The sequence below is a fragment of the Saccopteryx bilineata genome, chromosome 1 (genome assembly GCF_036850765.1).
Source record: "Saccopteryx bilineata isolate mSacBil1 chromosome 1, mSacBil1_pri_phased_curated, whole genome shotgun sequence".
Lineage (NCBI taxonomy): Eukaryota > Metazoa > Chordata > Mammalia > Chiroptera > Emballonuridae > Saccopteryx > Saccopteryx bilineata.
In genome coordinates this window covers 248,227,022-248,249,912 of record NC_089490.1, presented here as the reverse complement: position 1 = coordinate 248,249,912, position 22,891 = coordinate 248,227,022, and the positions used below count along the sequence as shown (strand labels likewise).

Sequence of the window (22,891 nt, the reverse complement as noted above, 5' to 3'; positions counted from 1 at the left end):
AGCCTAGATTAAAAACAAAACTCTAAGACTTATGATTTTCCCAACTGCTATAAACAACATGGATTCCTAGGTCCCTCCTAAAGAGATTCTGGTACAACATTTGAGCTATGATCTAATATTTAAAACACTTGAGATGAGATGTCTGCTACAAGTAACCTCACTTTAAGAAGAATTGCCTTACAAATTTATTTTGGGGAGCAAAAATATTTGTCTACTGCTACCTTTCTACACAAAGCTCTGTTTCAAATATCAAGTTATCTATAGGCCCTGAACTGTACCCCATTGATGGAAATGAATATAATTATCCATGTAAAAACCATTTCTGCTTTGAAAGCCATATTGTTCTAGACAAACTAAGATGAAATAAATATAAAAATAAATCCATTCTAAGGATTTAAAATGCATAATATTTATTATATCAAAATACCTTAAATAATTTACCTTTTATTTTTACTTTTAACCAAATAAATCATCAGTTGAATGTTACATGTAAATATTACTTTATAGAAAAGCAGCACATAGAATAAATTAATTCCAGGTAACAAAAGTTAAACTAACCAGATTAACATAAATTATAGCTGGCTATGATAGTTCTGATGAAGTTCAAAATGATGACCTAGCCCACAGAAACCTGGACATTTCAATATACACATTTAGAAACTGTAAGTAGAAATTTCAAGAAGTCCTGAGGTGAGAGAAACTATTTGAACTGCCCAATGGAGGTCTCAGCTAGAAGGTGCCTACAATGACTTAGCTTTGGATGAAGAAGAGGGAATCAAAGGAGCAAAAGCTCCACTTCCATTGCTTCTTAACTGCTTTAACTTGGGTAGAAGGAAAGGACATTTCTGAAGCCAGAGTCTATAGAGATTAGTGAGGTACCTCCCTTTCGTTAACTCCAGAGTGAGATTCTGGATTTATGGAATGAATAAGACATCAATCCTTGTCCCAAAAGATCCCCTTAAAAACACATGGTCACTTGAAACAAAGCCAAAGAACTATAGCTATAGAGTGGAATTTCTCAAGATCAAAGTCTTGGGGCTTATACAATATAGGCAGTGCTAGTCACCACATTTATAATTTCTTTGATATGGTAATTCACAAAGTTAGGCATTCCATGTCCCAGTTTTCATCCATTCTGAGATCTCAGAATAAAATCTATCAAAATTCTAAATTATGAAAATTGCAAATAATTTACCAAATTCAGAAATCTGGTTTTTAGAAAAGAGGAAGACCCTCTGCCAACCCTAGCCTCATGGTTATCTAGAACTATTACAGTTTGCTATGAGATCTGCTTTCTTATCAGTGTGAGTGTACTTATTGTGGATTTAGGAGTAAAGTTTGAAAGCTTGAAAAGGCCACTTTTTTCTTATAATTCAATTTTTCCCATCAGGCAACCTAGTTATTCCTCTGAAAAAAAAAATTTATAACACCGTTCTTCATCATTGGTTCATCACAAATATTGTTAGTGAAATGTTTGCTCTATTGTAATCATTCTAGGCACTTAAACTGTGTCATATTCAAGGCATGCCAGCACGTTCAAAGGGCCCCAATATGCGGTTATGATGATCAATTAAAACAAGCCATGTGCCGTTGAACACAGAATCTGCTTTGTGGTTATGAGTTTTACTCTTCTGTTGTTGACACTGAATTGAGGGCATAAATTATGTGCGAAGGTCAACAGCAAACACACCCTTGAGCTGGGCTTCTATGGATGGTTTGTGTCAAATGGAGTCAAGTAGCATCAGCATAAGAATAAAAGATTTTTTTCCTTTGCAGAAAGAATTTAACAATGACTGTAAACTGAAGGAGAGGATAGAAGAAAACGGATACAATACCTATGCTTCCTTTAACTGGCAGCACAATGGGAGACAGATGTATGTGGCACTGAATGGAAAAGGAGCTCCCAGGAGGGGACAGAAAACTCGCAGGAAAAACACCTCAGCTCACTTTCTCCCGATGGTCGTGCACTCATAGGAGGAGGCGGTGCCCTCGGGGGCCACACAACCAAAGGCTCATTGGCCAGGAACCGTGGGTATTCTTCTTGAAGACAGTAGCTCAGAAGGCAAAGATGCATTGCAGATGTCTGCTTGCTTGAAAGGAAGGAAGTCTTGGAAGGTTTTTGTAACTCTACTGCTGACGTATGATGTTCTCTTAATTAGTTCTGTGTCTTGCCTTATAATCGAGACAGAGGTGGACCGAATGGGATGGAAGTTATTCCCAAGTGAACGACATTATAGCTGGGTTTTGGGTTATGCTTGGTTTCTGTTTTTTTGTTTTATTTTGTTTTGTTTTCTAACCTCTGAGATAGAACTTCAAGGACACAGGACAATCTGTTGAATAAACTTCAGAAAAGTTATTTATGGAATACGAACTCATATCAAAGACTTTCGCTGCTCATTCAAGCCTAACGATTCAGCGAGCAGTAAGACACGCAAGCATTGACTGGAAAGCACTTGGGTCATATTATATGCACAACCAAAGGAGCTCTGGGTGTGGCCTAGCGGGAGCGTTGGCTGGATAGGATTAAAAAATGTACACATGTTAGTGTAAAACTGTTCTAACAAAACAAATAGTATGGTATGCTTGTGCATTCTGCCTTCATCCCTTTCTATTTCCTTCTAAGTTATTTATTTAATAGGATGTTAAATATCTTTCGGGGTTTAAGAGAGTACCCTCAACAGCTGCCCTCTGCATTGCCTTTCCTTTGTCTTCGGCACACCACATGCACGTTCATGACAAAGTGTTTTCAGAACCTGGCAAACACTTCGAGAATAGGAGATGACGTTGGACAAGCAGTTTGCGTGCCCCATGTGCTATCAGTTGACTTGATCTGCACTTCAGTAATGAGAACCATCACCCACACACATGACCGTGCTGTGGCATGTCTTGAGTGACAGATGTCTGCCATCACTTAAAAACATGTATCACTGCTAAGGCTTCCTTTCTGAAGAAATAGACCAGTCGGCTAAATAGTTCTCTTCCAACACATCCATGGGTCTCCAAAAATATAGTAAGAGAAGAAAAATTTATTGTTAAATACACCTTAGTAGCCTAGCCTCACTATTTACTAACAATAGTCTGCCATGTGTCACAGTGGTAGGGAGGTGATGAAGAGGCTGTCTTCACACACAAGAACCCTTCATAAGTTCCCCATGGTACATTCTCCCCCAAAGGATCTCTCATGAAGATTGGTGTGAAGTGCAACTCTCCCAGGGGCTTAATCTGAGCAAATATATCCTGGTATATGTGTAATCACATACTGAAACCTGTTCAAGCTGTATGATCTAGTCTTTACAAAACCAATAAAACTTATTTTCTGCAGATGGAAGTTTCTGTAATAACCTTATCGAATTTCATTTTGTTAGAGCAGGTGTAGGAAACAGTACAGTAGCATCATCATCACCTTGTATTCCACTACATAAATACATAAGCCTTATTTGCAGTGTCTGTAGTGATTTTAAAAATGTAGAAGAAATACTATTTGTTCTAAATATTTCAAGTGATAACTATAAGAGTATGTTGAGGCTGCAATTTTTATCTTCATATTTCTTGCTTTGAAAAGGTCTGTTTTTTTATTGTTTGGACATGGTATTTTGGTACAAGAAAAAGAGTCACTGAATGTGTCTTTCATTCAAGTTTAACCTCTAGAAAGGCTGGTGTTTTGTGATTTTTTATAACTTAATGGTGGCGATGCTTACCCAGCACGTCCAGTTAATCTGTTATTTAAGAATTAGCTTTAATAAGAAACTTTTCCATAAAGTAATCCTATGAAAGATTATATTTTTCTCACTTAAAAAAAATGTTGGGATTTCAAAAGAAATGCATTTGAGGCAGTGATTTGGCTATGGCTATAGTCGCATTTCATGGTACCTGGCTTCCAACTTGCTTATTGACAAGTGGGACTCTAAAAATGTTTAATTTTTGTGGTTGGAATCTGTATGTTAAACTTTAATTGGTAACTGAGTCTGAAAGCTATCGTGTAATGCATTCCTATCAGAACTAGATTATCTTTGTTCTTTTACTTTAAAATAATAATTGCACCTGACACATGAACGTGGACCACCCACAACCCAAATTAAATGTTTGATGAGACAAATATAGTATTAGATGACCACGGTTAACAGCAAAGAGGGCACAAACTGGCTTCGTATTTCACATAGCCATTTAGATTACCAGAGAGACTGTGTAAACAGTCATCATTGTAGTACTCAAAACACTAAAACCGCTTCTAGCAAAATGTATCAAAGCTTGCAGAAGCCAAAAATAGAAAACATCTTCCTTACCACTCCCTCCCAACACACACACACACACACACACACATGCACACAGATACAGTTTGATAAGGAGTGAGATTCTCTTGCATTTAAAAATGTCATCTTTGCTCAATATTGAGAGAGAATTCTGGTCCTCTTTGCAGTTGAACTGTGCTACTGAAGGAAAAGCAGTTCCAGCCCTGAATATTGTATTTTTTTAAAATCATCACGATTTGGGGAGCTCTGCCTCGGTGGGAACTATGGCCCCCTTGCCACAATGTCAGGGTACATCAGCCAGGAACGTGTGTCCATCGGAGCGCTGGTTCTGAGGAGGCTCCTCGTACAGACATAGACTCCCTCCCTCTTCCTACCTCCCAGAAGGCTGAACAGTGTATAGCATGTTACATTTAAATAAATTAATAAAAATGCTGGGAAAAGAAAATAAAAATATTGTCCTTGTTTGTTTTTATTAGCCTAAAACTGTACTTAGTGATAAAATAAAATGGGGTTTTTTTGTTTTTTTTTATAAAAAAGGGAAGCTCACGTGCTGTGTGCCTGGCAGGAGGTGTTTAAATGGCCCGCAGCGCCAAACAACAACAGGGAGAAAACCACTCAAACATTTGTAAGATTTCCTTAATGTTTTACATGTGTGAGTCTGCTCTCCTTACTCTAATAACAACCAAATGCTTTTGATTTTTCCTAAGTATTCAGGTCCACCTAGTTTACACAGTGGATCAAGAGGGATGGAATGGAAACAAGAATGGCTTGTGAAGCCACAAGACTCATGGAGGAACGCCAGAAGGCCGCCATAGCTGACTTCAAGGGGCTAGAGGAGGCCAATGAAACTGATTTGAAGAGGGGAGAGAGAGAGAGAGAGAGAGAGAGAGAGAGAGAGAGAGAGAGAGAGAGAGAATATGAGAATACAGAAGAACTTGGACCCAGGGCCTAAGCAATGTTATGGGCACTACTTAGATGGATAAACATTCATGCTGCACAGACCTCATAATTTCTGCGTTGTTAATTCAGAGTTCATGCTTATCCACATGAGTAAAATTTATCTTTTCCTTATCAGTGCAGTCCAAACTTTGTTTACAGGAAGGTATCTGTAGGAAGCGATGAGATATTTAAGGGACAGTATCAAGTACATTACAAGTAGCACATTGACATGCAATTACCATGTTGGTGAAGAATTCTTGTCTCTTTCGCTAGACAGGACTTTTGAGACTTAAATTAAGCAGTAAGGGAAAAAAGAAAGAGGAGTGTTTTGGAAGGAACCCTGGAAGGAAGAGGGCAAGTCTGTACCGCACCCAGAGCCAGAGCGCGGAGCAGCGGCGCCCTGCGGCCTTCTGGGCACGTCTCTCCTCTCATCTCTGATTGGCTTCATTCACTTGGCTACCGCTTGCATCCGATATCCTTCTTCCCAATTTCAAAACCCAAACCCTTTTTCTCAAGATCCTAAAATGGAAACTGCCTAGATCTGACTCACACTGGCCAAGTCTGAATAACATACCAACCTCTAGAGGAATTTGTATTTCAAGGGATGTGGGCGCTGTGATTGACCCAGCTTCAGTCCCATGACCGGAGTGTGGGTTTTGGCACCCTACACAATGAGAACCAAGGCAAAGCAGCATACCAAAGGGCAGGCTCAGCCGGTACAGAAACAAAAACGGTCCTTAGGTATGACTATTTAAATGAGACCAATGACTTAAACATACATCTTTTCATCTTGCTTTTTTTTTCTCATTCTGATTAGCCTTCACCTATTTATTCAAATCAGAGATTTCAAGATCTGCTTATATAGTGTGTTTTTTTTAACAATGGAAAGACTGGATTTCTCCTGTTTTGTTTTAAAGCCAGAGGAGGGCTCTGACAATAGCCAGGCTCCCCATAATTCTGCAAACATTACAGAATGATAACTGAGGTGCACGCAAGTTTTCACTAAATAAAAGGTGATCTTCCTACTAATTATCAACCTATATCACAACATGATATTCTAAGACTTTCTTCAGTTTATCCCAAGAGTATGTAGTAGTATTTTCAAGTTACATCAACATGTAGAATAAAATCTAAAAATGAAATGCCATTTGTTTTTTTTATTGTAAAATAAAAAAGAAATAAAAAGAAAAACCTGCTTTATATCTTTGACTATGTCTTGTGTACATTCAATGAGACAAAGAAACTTTAGAACAGGCACTTCTCTTTTCTTCCGCTGATTAGAAAAGAATAAAATACAAAGTGCCTTTGTAAGTGAATAATCTACTAAAAACACCTCTGCAAACCCCGTATATTAGTTAAAATGGAATAATGGTGATCAGTGGCTAATAATAAACATTTCCATCTGGCTTCTCTATGATGGCAGCAAGGATGATAGTTCTACACTCAAAGAGAAAAGCCAACTATGTATTCACATGACACGGATTATCTTACATATTTTTATTGTCCTCCACAAAAGAGTCTATGTTCATCTTTTAATACAGGCAATTGCATCCTGTAGAGATGGGCACAGCAAATGAAGAATCAAAACATCCCATGTGCCTGTCACAACTGGCAGTTGAACATACGCCTTCCCACAATATAGGCAGTGACCCTCGCTGAAGAATAACTGAGTGCAGTCAAGCCTCAACCCACCAAAAGTTTGGTTTTAATTACCTTATACATGTCTTAAATGCCTAAATAATCTTACAATTCTCCAAATTATTTAGTTATCATTTCTGCGGTCAACTCAAGCTGCTGACAGTGCACATATTCTCAGAGAGGTCTCTCAAAGAAAGTAAATTAAAATCAGTGTTTCATGAGGTACTATAAATTAAGAAAATAAATAAGACTGCTTTTTATGGTTAAGGGAAGCATTCAGGTTAGGGGTCCCGTATCTATCCAATTCAGCATTAAAAACATTTTAACATCTGCTTTTTAAACATCAGCCTTTCCAATAGCCTTTTTTTTCCCCAGTGATTTGATCAGTATGTTCATAAGTGGTATTTAAGGCAATATCTATAACAATGATATAAGAAAATATCTGTGCCCTGGCCAGATAGGTCAGTTGGTTAGAACATCATCCCAAAGTGCAGAGGTTGCGGGTTAGACCCCCAGTCAGGGCACATACAGGAACAGATCGATGTTCCTCTCTCTCTCTCTCTCTCTCTCTCTCTCTCTCTCTCTTTCCCTTCTTCTCTTGCTAAAATCAATATATAAAATTAAATATATATATATTTGGGGGGAGCATCTAAGAAAAATAAGAAACACTGAAAAATAGCACTACATATATGTAAAAACACAATATCTTATTTGTTCTCCTGATATATTGGATGTGAAGTACATTTTCAAATGCAAACAGCTTCATGCAGAAAAAAAGAAACTAAATAGTATTTTTTAAAAAAATAAACACACAGCATTTTTAAGTGGGAATCTGCAATCACCTCTCCTTATCTCCCCTGGGAGAATTCTGCATTCCATCTGCCAGGATCTCCTAAGAAATAGTCAAGTCAGCATATTTCAACTGCAACAGTTTCTCTCTCTCTTTCTCCTCATTTTTAACCCCAGGTGATATTAAATAGCTATGTGAAAGCTAGTTCTTAGACTCACAAGAAGATAGACTTTAATTAGATAATATTGGGTACTTAGAATTATTATTACAGTCTCCTGTCTGTTTTTTAATATTTCATGGTGATAAAATTCATGCTTTCTAATCATTTATGTTATTCATTCCTATTATTGGGGGAAAAAGAATAAAGACATACTTTAAACATAGGGCCTGTTGTGGGTTGAAGTCCTAACCTCCGCCACTCATGGCCGCGTGCACCAGAGACCGGTACCTGGACTCTCCCTAATCTATAATACCAGCTGCCAGCTCTTAGTCTTAACTTTCCCAGTAGAACCACAGGACCAACTTTTGCATCCTAATACATTACTGAATTGATTTCTATAATCCTACTCTGTGAAACTGCAAGACAAATAGAGAATAAGGGCCCTTTTTCCAAAAACTTTAGTGAATCCATTTTTTAAAAAACAATAAGGGTTTTTTGTAGATATAGACACATTTGCCAAACATTCTCTCTTAATTTGTTTATTCCTCCTCTGCTCATTGACTGGTAGAGCCAATAATCCAGGATTCCTGTGGTGCTCAGGGTTTTCTCCCCCATTCCTGACCATCCCAGCCTCTACCTTCTCCTGCACAAGTTGTAGTGAAGCAAGCAAGAGGTCAACAGGATTTAACAAAATAAAATTACTCTGGACTAGCCCCATGCTAGATCAACGCTGCATGTAACCACAAGAATGTTCAACATTCTAAATATCACAGGTTGGTTCTGGGACACAGCAGAGTTCTGCCACCAAACAACTTGTTCAAGATTTGTCTTATATCAAATGCAGTAAAGTGGCTAAAATGTTGGTCTCTATCATTCTAATTTGATATCCTAATTTTATGAATGATAAAATTAAGGCTCATTTTCTTTCCCAGAGCTTACTACTAGGTTAATGAATGCAGGTGTCCTAATTCCAGACTCTCTCTTCTCTCCATTACATGGGCACTCTACCCCCAAAAATAAAAAGTACACCATTTCCAGCCCAATATTGTTCAATTTTTTTTCAGAAATGTAATTCTAAGGATAATAAAATGGTTTCATTTCAATGACACGTTTCTCTTTATGGATACTTTCTTGGGAGGAATAGCATGCATTTTTCTATCAGAGAGATCATTTTAATACCAGCTCTCACACTTCTACAGTATAAACTTTAAAATGTTACCCCATTTAAAATAAAAATGAATGACCAAAATCCTCACATATGCCTAGTGTTTTTGATGATAGTAAGAACTGAATGTTATCATGTTTATTGACTGTACTGTATAGTAACTAGAAGCAATAAGCGTTCGTTTTCTGCCCTCTTTTTGGTCAGTTGTGAACATTTAACAAAAAAAAGTCTTAGTGTGACAAAATAATGACTAAGTCATGTTCAATATCTTTACACTCACTTGGGATTAATTTATTATAAAGATTTCAGGTTTAATTTATGTATTTTTTTTTCTTTTCTTCTTTTTCCAAGTGAGAGGAGAAGAGATAGAGAAAGACTCCCACATGCACCCTGACCGGGATCCACCCGGCAACCCCCAACTGGGGTTGATGCTTTGCTCATTTGGGGTCATGCTTACAACTGAGCTATTTTTAGCACCTGAGGCAGAGACCTCATGGAGCCATCCTCAGTGCCGAAGGTGGATGTGCTCGAACCAATCAAGCCATGGCTGCAGGAGGGGAAGAGAGGAAGTCAGGGAGAGAAGGGGGTGAAGGAGGCGTGGAGAAGCAGACGGTCACTTCTTTTGTGTACCCTGACTGGGAATTGAACCCAGGATATCCACACACTGGCCAAAGCTCTACCACTGAGCCAACAAGCCAGGGCCTAATTCATGTATTCTTTCTTTCTTTTCTAAAAATAAGAATGGCTATTGACTACCATCACTGTATATTAAAATCATATATATATCCCAGCACTGTGGATACTGGGCTCTGGGTCAGCTCATAAGGATGAATTTTATTTCTAAACCAATTTCCCCCTGGAAAGATGGACTTTCTGAGGCATCAGAACAAAGGAGGCAGAGACAGCATACAAAGAACCTCAGCATAGACACAACTGTCTTCCCTCAGATACTGGCTGACCTCCCTGTGCACTGATGTTCACAGTATGTCCTTGAAAGGAAGAGGTGCACCCTGGGAGCATGAGCATTTCTAGAAAAGGTACATATATCTCAGTAGAACAATGGTTTGGTAATTATTCAGCTTTTCCTTTCTTTTCTTTCTCTCTTCTTCTTTTTTTTTTTTATCAACTAATACACAGTTTTCATTGTTTTCAAGAAAAGTGAAAGTGGTAACTGTCCAACCCACAGGGAATAGAAGGTGTAAGGAATGGGCAAGGGTATCCTGAGTATTCTGCACTGTGTGGGCCCCTTCTATTTAATTTTTAATTCTTTTGTAAAAATATTTAAAAATAGGGCAAAATATGGCTTCATCTTTGTTTCCAAGAAAGCGATTCAGCTTTTCAGCTTTTAGAATCTAGCCTAGAAGTGGATGGCACATGGCCCATGTCACCCCTTCAGGGCCCGGCACTCCTTCCCTGGTTGCTGAAGACAAGGTGCACGCCCTGCCCCCTTCTTCGCCATGGAATCCACCTCCAGGGACACCTCGGGGTCAGGTGGATTGCCCCTTTGCTCCTTTGCTCCATTGGGGTGATTCAACGGGGTCATCCCCCTGTGGGATCAGCAGCGATATTTGTTGTGACTTCATCTCTGATCAACTTTTGTTCCCTCTGCCTAACCCAGGGCCTTCACCCACCACAGGTGTCCAAGAACACGCTCCAGTAAACTTCCTGCATGCAAAACCCTGTCACGAAGTCTGTTTCCTCTGGAACTACATCTAAGACATCTCGTGTGTGCCGTGTGCGTGTTTTCAAGGGAGAATTTGACAAAACTGTAGCACACCAGCTATCCCTTCTTCTGAATGATGGCTGCCGCAGTTTTACCTTAAATAGCATGTGAGTTTAACCAAGTCCGCTGGAGAGACGGAGGACACACTATCCTTCCTCAGACGAATGGAGGAGGGTGTTGTTCAGTACCAGCTTGGAGAGTCCAGCAGCACAGGAGAGCTGTAATGGGTTCACTAGTCTAATTCCAGGCTATGAGCCAAAGGCAATGGGCTCTCAGCTATCTGTCAAAATTAGGCAAAGACAATAGCAATTATCTAATCTCTCTCTCTTTTGATTTTAGGAGAGTACCAGCTGAGAGAACCTATGACAAACAGTTCTGCTACGAGTAACCTAAAGATTAGAAAAGTGGGCCCTGGCCAGTTGGCTTAGTGGTAGAGCGTCAGCCTGGCCTGCAGAAGTCCCGGGTTCGATTCCCGGCCAGGGCACACAGGAGAGGCGCCCATCTGCTTCTCCACCCCTTCCCCTCTCCTTCCTCTCTGTCTCTCTCTTCCCCTCCCGCAGCGAGGCTCCATTGGAGCAAAGATGGCCTGGGCGCTGGGGATGGCTCCTTGGCCTCTGCCCCAGGCGCTGGAGTGGCTCTGGTCGCAACAGAGCTACGCCCCAGAGGGGCAGAGCGTCGCCCCCTGGTGGGCGTGCCGGGTGGATCCCGGTCGGGCGCATGCGGGAGTCTGTCTGTCTATCCCCGTTTCCAGCTTCAGAAAAAAAAAAAAAAAAAAAAAAAAGATTAGAAAAGTGTACTCAGATATTTCAAAAGGAACATTCTTAAATACTTCCTTACAGAGAAAATAAAAGTCAGTGTAAGGAGTAAATGAGAGATGTGTAGGTATGTAGGTATACAAACATCACTGCAGGAAAGTTCAATCTACCATGAGTCTAAAAGGCAAAGGATAATATTCTCAAAACAAAGAAACTTCCAAAGTATTCTCTCCAAACAGTTCTGGGACCTAAGAATTTGTATTTTATAAAGAAAATCACTGATAATAATTTGCTATTATATTTTTCCCAAAGTGCTATGTTGAAATTCCATTACTGAGAACCTTAACCATCATTATCCAGGGAAATTCCCTATTATTATATAGGAAATGGAACTCAATTTTAGGTTTCCAATTCCAAGTCCCAAGTGGGAACTAAATGTCACAGAACAAAATGTCACGCAATGAGATCGGATGCTAAAGTATGTGACAGTGTGCCCAGATGTTTCCCTAACAATTACCACATAGCAAAAGCCAGTCAAAAAATGAGGTACAATGTTTCTCACAAGTCAAAGGGCACCCACATGGTTACTTAGTATATTGGTATTTGCCAGTTAACATGCTGATGAGCACAAAAATATAGAATAAAATGAAACAGATGATTTTCAAGAAATAAATTTTTAAAGAAATTATGCAAAATGGTTTCAAGGGGACAACTCATAATATTAACAACATAATCCAGGTCCTCATTAAAACATAAAGTACAGGAGAAAGGTCCTTAATTAGTCTCCCATAAAACTCATTACCACCGTCCCTGCCTTACCCCTCCCATTAAACACTTTGCCACACTCTGATGCATGAGAAGAGGCAAAAAGAAAAGAAATGGAACTTATCAGACAGATGTTCACTTCAGAGATAAAAAGGCAAAATTGCCTGACCCGTGGTGGCGCAGTGGATAAAATATTAACCTGGAATGCTGAGGTCGCCAGTTCAAATCCCTGGGCTTGCCAGATCAAGGCACATACTACAAGAAGCAACAATGAGTTGATGCTTCCTACTACTCCCCCCAGCCCCACCTTTTTATTTCTCTCTCCTCTTTCTAAAACCAATAAACAAATTTTTTTTTAAAGGCAAAGAACAAGAACACCTTTCCCTTCACCTTGGATACTCTGCTTGACAAGACCCCGAATCTTAGCCCTTGGATTGGGTCCTCAACATCAACATCAAATTGTCAATTTCAGGAAGCAAATAATTTGTTTCAAGGCAGCTGTTCTTATAGTCCCTCACTATCTACTTTTAACACTGTGATAAAGTTACAGTATCCAGTAGTGAAACCAAAGATTAAAAACACTCTCCAGTAGAGATAGTTATCCAAACCTTCCTGAGACATGGGTAAATATTAGTCTAATGCCGTGATTTTCAACCTTTTTTGAGCCACGGCACATTTTTTACATTTACAAAATCCTGGGGCACACCACTTACCAAAATGACACAAAATGACACTCTAACACAGTACATATTATACATATAGTAATAATATAGTTTCTAAATGTATTTATATTCACTTAGTGTGAAACTTGGGCCTGTTTCAATGAACACAAAAGGGATATCCTGGCAGGAATGGTAGAAAGACACACACGAAGCTCTTCTTCAACAGTTCTCAGTCTCTCTCTGTTTTTAGTTTTTATCGCAGTCAAGCTTGAGAAGCTCAGCTCACATAGATATGTAGTTGAAAACAGGAGCAATGTAAAATAGCTTTGTTGGCCAGAATGGGGAACTCCTTGGCAACAGATAACCAAAAACTGTCCAAAGGAAGATCAGCAAACTTGAGCTTTAAACCACGATCTTGTTTCAGTTCAATGAGTTCCTTTTGCTCCTTTAAAGTCATGTCCTTTCCGCAACGGATACTGAGCTGTATGGGTCCCTAACCCAGTCAAGGCAGTCTGTGAAGGCTGAAGAGAAATAAAATGACAATGTCTTCTCAAGAGTTTTCAAATGTCTGCCAATCACCTCGCACATTGCAGCAGTGTTGCCATCATGCTGTTTCTCGGTGAGCGGGAACATCTCAAGGTTGCTACGCTGCACATGTTGTTGCCAGAGCTGCACGTTTAAACAGAATCTGTTCATTTTATCAGTGCTTGTAAGCAGGTTTTCATTTCGGCCTTGCATCCGTGTGTTTAGTTCATTCAGATAATGAAATATATCAGCCAGGTATGCTAGCTTTGCACACCACTCATCACTTGCAAGCAGCTTTGAGTAATCAGACCTCTCGTTTGTCAGAAATACTTTAAGTTCCTCTCGCAACTCATACACACGGGCCAGCACTTTGCCGCACGACAGCCACCGGACCTCCGGTGGAGCAATAAGATTTTATGTTCTACTCCCATTTCTTTACACAAAGATGCAAATAAGCGACATCTCAAAGGTCGCGTCTTCACAAAGTTCACTGTGCTCACAACATCCAGCACAGGAGCTAGATCTGCTGGTAAGTTCTTTGCAACGAGGGCCTCACGGTGCAAAAAACAGTGCGTAACAATAACATCTGGGTTTCTTTCTTTGACCCTACTTACGAAGCCTTTGATGTGCCTGACCATGGCTGTGGCTCCATCAGTGCAGACACCTGTGCAGTTTTCCCATGTAAGCCCGCTTTTATCAAGATATTCCGACGTGACCCGAAATATTTTCTCTCCTGTTGATTTTTCTGGCAGTGCCTTGCAAAATAGGAAGTTTTCTCTAATGGCTTCTCCATCCACAAAACGCACGTTGGCCAAGAGCTGACAATGTCCACTAATATCCATTGACTTATCAAGTTGCAAGGCAAATTTCTTACTGATGTGCACCTTTTCCAAAACAACAGTTTCAATGTCCGCAGACATGTCATCAATACGTCTGGCAATTGTGTTATCTGAGAGAGGCACTTTAGCTATCTCTTTGGCCGCGGTAGGGCCAAGCATCTCATTTACAATGGCTTTACAAGCTGGCAGTATTAATGTTTCTGCCACAGTGTGGGACTTTTTTGATTTAGCTACGAGTTCAGCAACAAGGTAGCTAGCTTTAAGGGCTCTCTCGTTTACCTTTGTGGTTTTTCTCAAAAAAGTTGCCCGTTTCTCATTGTTTGTACGTAAGTGGGCCGTAGTTTGAAGACCCATGTTTAATTTCCCCACGGCACACCTGACCATGTCTCACAGCACACTAGTGTGCCGTAGCACACTGGTTGAAAAACACTGGTCTAATGGACCAAAGGAAATATATTCAATAAACAAAAGATATAGGGATCATAAAGCCTTCTGATATAAAAATAAACGTAGATTAAAACCAGTCTTAGGTATAAGGTCTACTGGAAAGCTATGTCCGTTTTTGGAATAAAACAAAATACAAGTTTTATTTACCATCAATAAACTTTATTAAAGAATATAATTGCCATTATTATTAATGATTTCTTGCCAGCGTGAGGGCAATTTGTATATCCCATTTTTGAAAAATGTTTTATCTTTTGATGTGAAAAATTGAACCAGTGCTTATTTGATATCTTCTTCATTTTTGAATTTTTTGCCCTTCAAAAAATTTTGTAAGGACAAAAACAAGTGATAGAGGGTGCTAAGTCCAGGGAATATGGTGGATGCGACAGACATGCTTCTGTAGCATTTCTTCCTTGTTGAAATTCGTAAAAATTACAGTGGCGTAAATGAACTTTATCAGTAGCCATGGGTTCACTATCGCTTCACACATAAGACTAATGTGAATCAACTTTGTTTTAGTTAATTTGCTACATCAGTATGTATACATTAAGTGATAAAAATAGAGAGGCACACATGCGCCAAATAAACATGTGCTTACGTGTTGAAACTTGTTGTGATAGAAACAGACAGAACTTTCTGGTAGACCTTATATAATATCACAGTATAACTAACAGTTTCACACAAGAAAAATTAAAATAATATATATTTAATTTACATTATATGTGTAAAGTATTTTTTCTGGAGCCTCTAAAATATTCTGTGAACTGGTATAATTTTATATTAATATGCATGAGCTTAACATAGAATAAGATAAGAATTTCGGGAGTGTTTTAAGTTCTAAAATGTATTCTTAAATTTTTTTTAAGACCTCACATTTAATTATATTTAAGATATTACCAGGCAGCTAAAATACAACATATTACAGACAGGTTGCCTGTTGTTTTTTGATTTTGAGTTTGCTAAAAAAAAAAATCTCAAAATATAAAAATATATATATAGTGTCTCTCTTTTTTCATTTTCACAAAAATAAACGGTGTTGAAATGTGCATTCGTCCTCAGCAGCCTAGGCATGTGGAATGTAGGAAACAGGTGACGGAGTCTCTTTGGAGAGGAAAAGTCTAAGCTCTAAGCTCTGCCTCCATGAATTAGTGGGGTCTGTGTTGTCTTGTCCTCACAGCCCTGCTCAGTCCTGTAGACTCTGGTCTGTGGCTTCCTTTATGGAGTCAATCCACCTGGTCTTTTGTATTTTCCTGCTGCTTTCTATTTTTCCCAGTTTTATTGTCTTTTCTAGAGAACCATGCTTCTCATGGCTCACGGTGTTACAAAGACAGCTTCCAGTTCTGTCATGTTTGCCTCTAGCGATGTTTTGGGTAAATTTGCTATAGGAACTACCTGTTGATTTTTTGAGCAGTCCAGAGTGTGTGCAGAGCTCTCCAGCAACACCTCCTTTCAAAAGAATCAATATTTCTAGCAGCCATCTTTACTGTTCAGCTTTTGCATCCATAGTTAGTAACTGGGAATAACAAAGATGTGATTGAACTTAGCCTTTGTCTCTAATGTCACAGCTTTGCTCCTGGTGATTTTTCCTAATTCTTCTACTGCTGCTCTTCTGAGTCTGAGCCTTCTCTCAATTTCTTGGCTGCAGTCTCCATTTGAGTTGATGGCTGAACCAAGGCCAGCAAAACATTGGACAGTCTCAATTCCATTGTCTACTTTAATGCTGTGTAATTCCGGAGTCACAACTTTTGTCTTCTTGATGCTCAAATGCAGTATTACTTGGCTTTTTCTTTTTTCACTTTCATCAGGAGTCATTTCCCATTGCTGCTACCTTTCATCAGTCAAACAGTATCATGCATCTTTTAAGTTATTGGTATTTCTTCCACAGCTGTTCACTCCCCTTCCTCTGAGTCTAGTCTTGTATTTCACATGTGTTCTGATACACAGTAAACAAATAGGAAGGTAAAATGCATCTTTGTGTGACACCTTTACATACTTAAACAAAACTGTTCTCTCTTCATATTCTGTCCTGATAGTTACTTCCTGTTCCCAGTACAGGTGAGACTTCAGGAAAATCAAGTACTGAGGCATGCCTATTTCTTACAAGGCAACCCAAAGCTTTTCAAAATACATGTATTTTTTAAATTGCTACAAGACATTCTATTCTGTGAAAATTGCACTATTTATCCTCAGCCTGATGCACATATTGGTTGTTTCTAAATTTTTATAACTACTGATGCAGTGAATGTCCTGTATACATTCCTCTCTGCACAAGGTCAGATGGCCTCTTCACTATGTGATAAGAGGTGAGCATCTTTGAACTTTCCCACATACTGTCAGGATGTTCTTCAAAGAGAATTCAGATGAATAATTTTAATATGGTGTGTGTTTTCTTGTCATTTTAAAGAAGTTTGTCCTCATCTTGACAAAGTTTTTTTTTCTTATAATCATTTCTAAAAGTTTTAAGATTTCTGTCATATTTACATTTTCAATTCATGTGAAATTTATTTTTGTTATAGTGCAGGCTATGGGTAAAACTTTATTCTTTTCAATATGGGTAGCCAATCACATCCTTCTTTACATCTAGGCCTGCCTCTGTCATGTATATATAATACATGCTTCTGTAGCATTTCTTCCTTGTTGAAATTCGTACACAATACAGTGGCATAAATGAACTTTATCAGTAGTCATGGGTACACTATCGCTTCACACATAAGACTAACGTGAATCAACTTTGTTTTAGTTAATTTGCTACGTCAGTATATATACATTAAGTGATAAAAATAGAGAGGCACACATGTGCTAAATAAACATGTGCTTATGTGTTGAAACTTGTTGTGATAGAAATGGACAGAACTTTCCGGTAATAGAATGACTGTTTTTACTTTTTCATCCAAAGCAAAAAGCTTTTGAAATTGAAAAGGACATTATTAATAATTATGCTCAGACAACAGTCATAAGCAGGAATAGCCTCAGGTAAACTAAGACATACACACATTTCATTCATAATGCAAATTCAAATATGTGTGCGGATCTATTTTTTTACTACATAGTTTCCTCTGGTAAACCTTGCATCCATTCCTACAGCCACAACACACAGTTTTAATGATTAAAGGTTTGTAACACCAAATAGTTTGTGGCAGGTATTAACAAAATATTCAGCAAGACAAAATCTTATAGTGTAGAAACCATTCCATATATAGTTTGAAATTGGGAAATGATATTTGCAGCACATATCACTGAGAAAGATTCATATGCAGGCCTCCTACGAATTCCTAAGGAAATCAAACAGTACGAGACTACTTCACACCCACCAAAATAAGCAACACTGGAAATTCTGATGACAGTGTTAGAGAAGGTTTGTTAAAAAGAAATATCTCGTGTACTGCTGTCTCTTGGCAGATAGAAACAAGACAATCTGTTTAAACCCTTCTTCATCAAAACAGTTCCAAAATGTTTCATGGCCCTTTTCTATTGTATATGAGTTTTCAGATCATCTAACCTATATAAAAACCATTTTGGTGCATTTGAGTGGTTTTTCTACTCTGAATGGCTGGATCACAGCTTGCTTGTCTAGGAGAATACCGATGAACTTAGTTGATTAATAATTTAAATAATTATTCCAAAATAATTTAAATAAGTTGCTCTGTTATAAAAAGGAGCTGCACTTTGTGTAACATGAGCTGCACTACACTAAGGGATGAAGATGCCACAGAACACCTGAGGCCAGGTGGCCTCAGCAGGAATACCAGAGGAAGTACACTGGGTGAGAGGGATCTCCGTTGCTTCAAGCTCCCCACTGGTATCACAACAGTCATCAGTTTTTAAACTTTTATAAACTTCTATTTTGAAATGCTGGTAGATCCACAGGTGGTTGTAAAAATAAAATAAATAAACAGTGAGTGCCTGGTTATCTTTACCTACTTTTTTCCAGTGATAATATCTTGCAAAAGTATTCCAACCAGGATATTGAAATGAATAGAGTCAATACAGAGAACATTGTCCTTGCCAAATCTATATAGCCCTTTTATGTCATACTCACTTCCTTCTCATACCCACCCTCTTCTTAATGCCAGGCAACAACTAATCTGTTCACTATTTCTATACTTTTGTCACTTTCAGAAATGGTTTATAATGTAATCATACCACACGTAACCTCTCGAACGGAGGGGAGAGGGAAAAGGGGAGAGGAAACGGAAGCATCACGTGGGGGTTTGGATTGACTTGTTCCAAATGCAGAGCCTCATGAGGGGAAATACATTTTTTCCAACTGTCTCCTTCTCTTGTTTCAACAATCTCCCTACCTCTTCTTAAATATTTAGAGTTCCTCTTTTTTTAATTACGTACATCCCTGCCTGCTGTCCCAGCAAATTTGGTGAAGGAAAGACTCTGAAACTCTATACTCAAATAGCAGAGCCTCACTATACTTCTCCATCATGAATAGAACAGCAACTATTTCAATGAGTGTGCCAGTTAACATTTCTTTGATATATAAACGTGTCCCCTAGACTTGGGACTTGAGTATCTCTTTCTTGCTATTCCTGTGAACACATCTCTTCCCACTGTCTTCCATGTTCAGTCTCCACTAGCTCACTGTTCTCACTGCTTACCAAACCCACAGGCATGAGCACATCGAAGGCTCCTGTAAGTGCAGGTCCCACTTTATGGGACCCTTCCACCAGCGTATCCATGTGGCTCCCTCATCTCCACCAGGTTTCTGCTTAGAAGTCACTTCCTCAGAAAGGTGTTTCCAAAGTATTCTGGCTTGATAAAATAATGTCTAACATATTCCATATTGATTTGTTTAATATCCCCTGGAATTTAAGGTCCATAAGACTAGATGTATTTTTTCACCATTATATCCCCAAACTTAGACTAGCTCCTTGCATGTAATTGGCAGGCAAATATTTGTTGAGTGAATAAGTACATGAATAAAAACAGAATTTGCACACCCTTAAAATGTCTGCATATCCCCACTGATCAGGCTTGGGGAGATCTTACTACTGTGTATTAATGAGGTAGGACTGTTCAGAGGAAAACGAATGGAAACAATCCCAAAATTAATGGCAATACTAAGGAGAGAGCCCAAGTTTCAGGATCCAAAGTTTAAACTGCATCCCTCACTTAGGAAGCCTCTGACAATTCTCTATTTTGCTTTATTGTAATAAATATTGTTTTATTATCTGAAATTTTTATATCTGTTCAACCCTCTTGACATTTTAGATACTGAGCTTTTCAACATAAAATTTATCGCAGGGGCTGGCTTCCTCAGGTCAGGGCGTATTACGTCAAAAACATGGTTCCCCATAGAACCTGGCATTTTCCTTCCCGGTACTAGCCAGACCCCAGAAGCCTTAAGGTGTTCCAAAGTGAAAAGCAACAGGAAGGGAAAATTGACCAAACTCCTGAAGCCTCCAAAGAGTTTGGTTTCAAGTAGTATTTTGGTGTAGATTCGACATGAGAGAGGAAGGAGAAGGATTACTATTTCATTCAGTCTAAGCATCCAGTCTTGAGATATTTCTCTGTTAAGCTCTTCTTGGAGTTTCTTTGTTTAAATATCTTCTGTTCTTTGCTGACAATTCATAACCAGGTTCCTTTCGTGTGTATTTAGAGAATTTTCTTAACGGGAGCCAGAACACATTTAACATAATCAGGATGGACTTAATTAGAAAGGGGACAGATGCTGGTCTTTCCATAATACATGGAAATCTTATAAAATTTCTTTTTAATTGAGCATGAAACATACAACAGATTTTATGCCACCTATGTAGAATTACGTTTTCAAGAATAAACCTATATGATGGTGTATTCACGCATACACAACAGTTTTTCAAAGATTCAGGAAAATAAAAAATAAACATCTATAGAAAAGATTTTACATGTTACTTGTTATGCAGGTGAGCCTAACGCCACATTTCTTGGCCAAATTTAAGAAGAAGAAAAAAAAACTGTCTTCTATTCCTGTGCAGTTTGTTTATATTTATAGTCTCACAGTTCTATAAAACTGACACTATTTATTCTGGTATTAAAGGATCTAAAGTTTTTGTTTGTTTATTTTTTTCCTTTTTGGTTTTTGCTTCTATAAACACATATAGTATGCACACTCATCTAGGAATAGAGTTTCAGGATTGGGTGCATTTCTACTTAACAAGGTGATACAAAATGGTTTTCACAGTAATGGTAATAGTTAAACTCACACTGCGTTCCCATTACAATGCATCCTCACCAACACTTTATATTTTCAGAACTTGAAGGAAATATTTTAGCAACCTAATGTTGTGAATGGTGACTAATTTTAACTTTTTCTTTCTTATTTATTAATACAAATGAGCATTTCATAGGTTTATAGGTTACTTTTGGCTGAAGGTATATCCTCAGTAACTGTTTAAATTAATGAATAAATGAATAATCAAAAAGCATTATGTAAATTCTGTTAAATTTTAATGTTACAGCAAGAGCTTACTATTTTTCTTAGGGTACCAAGAATTTGAAAACCAAACTAATGTTATTTGGAAGGTGTTGCTATATATTATCTTTTAGAGGTTGTAGTTGATTCAGTAGAAACTAAGTAGAATAACATGTTTCTTCTTTGCCTTATCATTTGCACAGGATCTATAAGAATATTTGCCTTTTTTTAAGTAGAGCCCAGAGTCCATTAGTAGGTGAGTAGATAAAAAAACTTTGGTACTTTTAAGAATATTTGCTTCTAATTAGAATAATGCCCAGATATCATTAGCTTGCCCTTAAATATCATAACCGTTTGAAAGGCAAATTAAGATTAGATTTACTAACCATACTGAACAGGCCTTTAGTTACAGATCAGATGAGTATTTACAAATCACGACCAAAGATCAGTTCTTGTTCCTTGTTCTATACCCACTACAGAAATAAATGCTCCAAATGGTTCAATCAGTTTCCAGCCACAGTGAACTGAAATCAGGTTTCTGAATGTGACACAACTTTTGTTGTCTCCAGGTCTTTAAACAAACAGCTCTTTCTGTTCTTAATGCCTCTATCCCAGCCCATCTTTCAGGTTACAGGTTCATGATTTTCTTTGAGTCAACATATCAAAAACTTATTTTTTCAACATCGACACTAAACAACCGTGGTAGGTCTTGGCAACTACTTTCTCCTTCTTGTTTTCACACCATCATGTTCAACTTTCTCACCTTTCCTCATTAATCTGAACAGTTAAAAATCATGTATAAAGCTATTATTTTGAATTTATATTTTTCAAACAATCATCATATGTTAGTAATATCCACAGTCCAAGAGACCAATGGATTTTTTTATTAAAGACATATTTTAAAATAAAATTAATGGCATAACCATCAGAATCTTTTGTTTGTTCTTTACACATTGAACATTTGGGAAAAGTTATATTCTTTCACTAAAAATTTAATATGTATATATATTTAGGAATACTGTTTTCATAAATATATATTCACTATTGGAATTAATTCCATTTGTGTTTTTTATTACACTTAAGATATGTAGTTTAAATAAAGGAAATGTGTTTAATTAACCATTTCAATGAAAATAGTAAAACAAATAGCAATTTTCAAAAAAATAAAAGTCAAGTCAATAGAATTATGCTGACATCAAATTAAATATTTTACTTATTAAGATATGATTCTATACTTCCTTACTTGCAAACAAAGCTTCTTCTCTGAGGCCAGAGCAATTTTCCAGGTGAGCCCTTCCTTCTATAAATTACAGCGTACAAGAATGATTCTTAGAGCTTCACATACTGGCTTGGTTTTCATTTGCTTCCCCTTGAAATAGTGTGTCATTTCCATGTTTTAGACATTACTGTGCATCTGCACCTATAGAGTTTAATATTAGAGATATTTCTACTTTGGAAGTGTTTATATGTACATATTATTTTCAATGTTATTCTCTAAGCACTTTGCTGGGGGATAAAAGAAAGATCAGTACTGCACACCTGAGACAGAAACGTGTTTCATTTCCATCCTTCTACTCCAAGCATTCAAATGCTTCCCCTAGGGTATAAGGAAGGCTGCAGAAACTCTTGGTACTTTATTGCCTGCCGGTTCTTGAGGATACCATGCTTTCTATTACTTCGAGTCATTACTGGTGTTGCCCTCACACCATCGGGAGCTTCTTCCATTGGGGAATAACAGAGATATTTTGAAAACACAGTGTATGACACCATAAATAAAGGAGCATTAAAAAGAAACAGAGACAATAGGTTAAGCTCTTCTTTGCCCTGAGTACC

At 38.0% G+C, this 22,891-nt stretch overlaps 1 protein-coding gene and 1 long non-coding RNA gene across 2 annotated transcripts in view; one reads left to right on the top strand and one right to left on the bottom strand.

The window, feature by feature from the left end:
* Positions 1–3,328, top strand: part of FGF10 (fibroblast growth factor 10) — a 95,850-nt gene extending 92,522 nt beyond the window's left edge. The window contains exon 3 of the mRNA XM_066240626.1: positions 1,777–3,328. Within this exon, the coding sequence (XP_066096723.1) occupies positions 1,777–1,974 (198 nt within the window). The 3' untranslated portion in view covers positions 1,975–3,328. The remainder of the gene's footprint in view (positions 1–1,776) is intronic.
* Positions 1–22,891, bottom strand: part of LOC136320357 (uncharacterized) — a 417,937-nt gene that overhangs the window by 122,552 nt on the left and 272,494 nt on the right. The gene's annotated exons all lie outside the window — the stretch shown is intronic.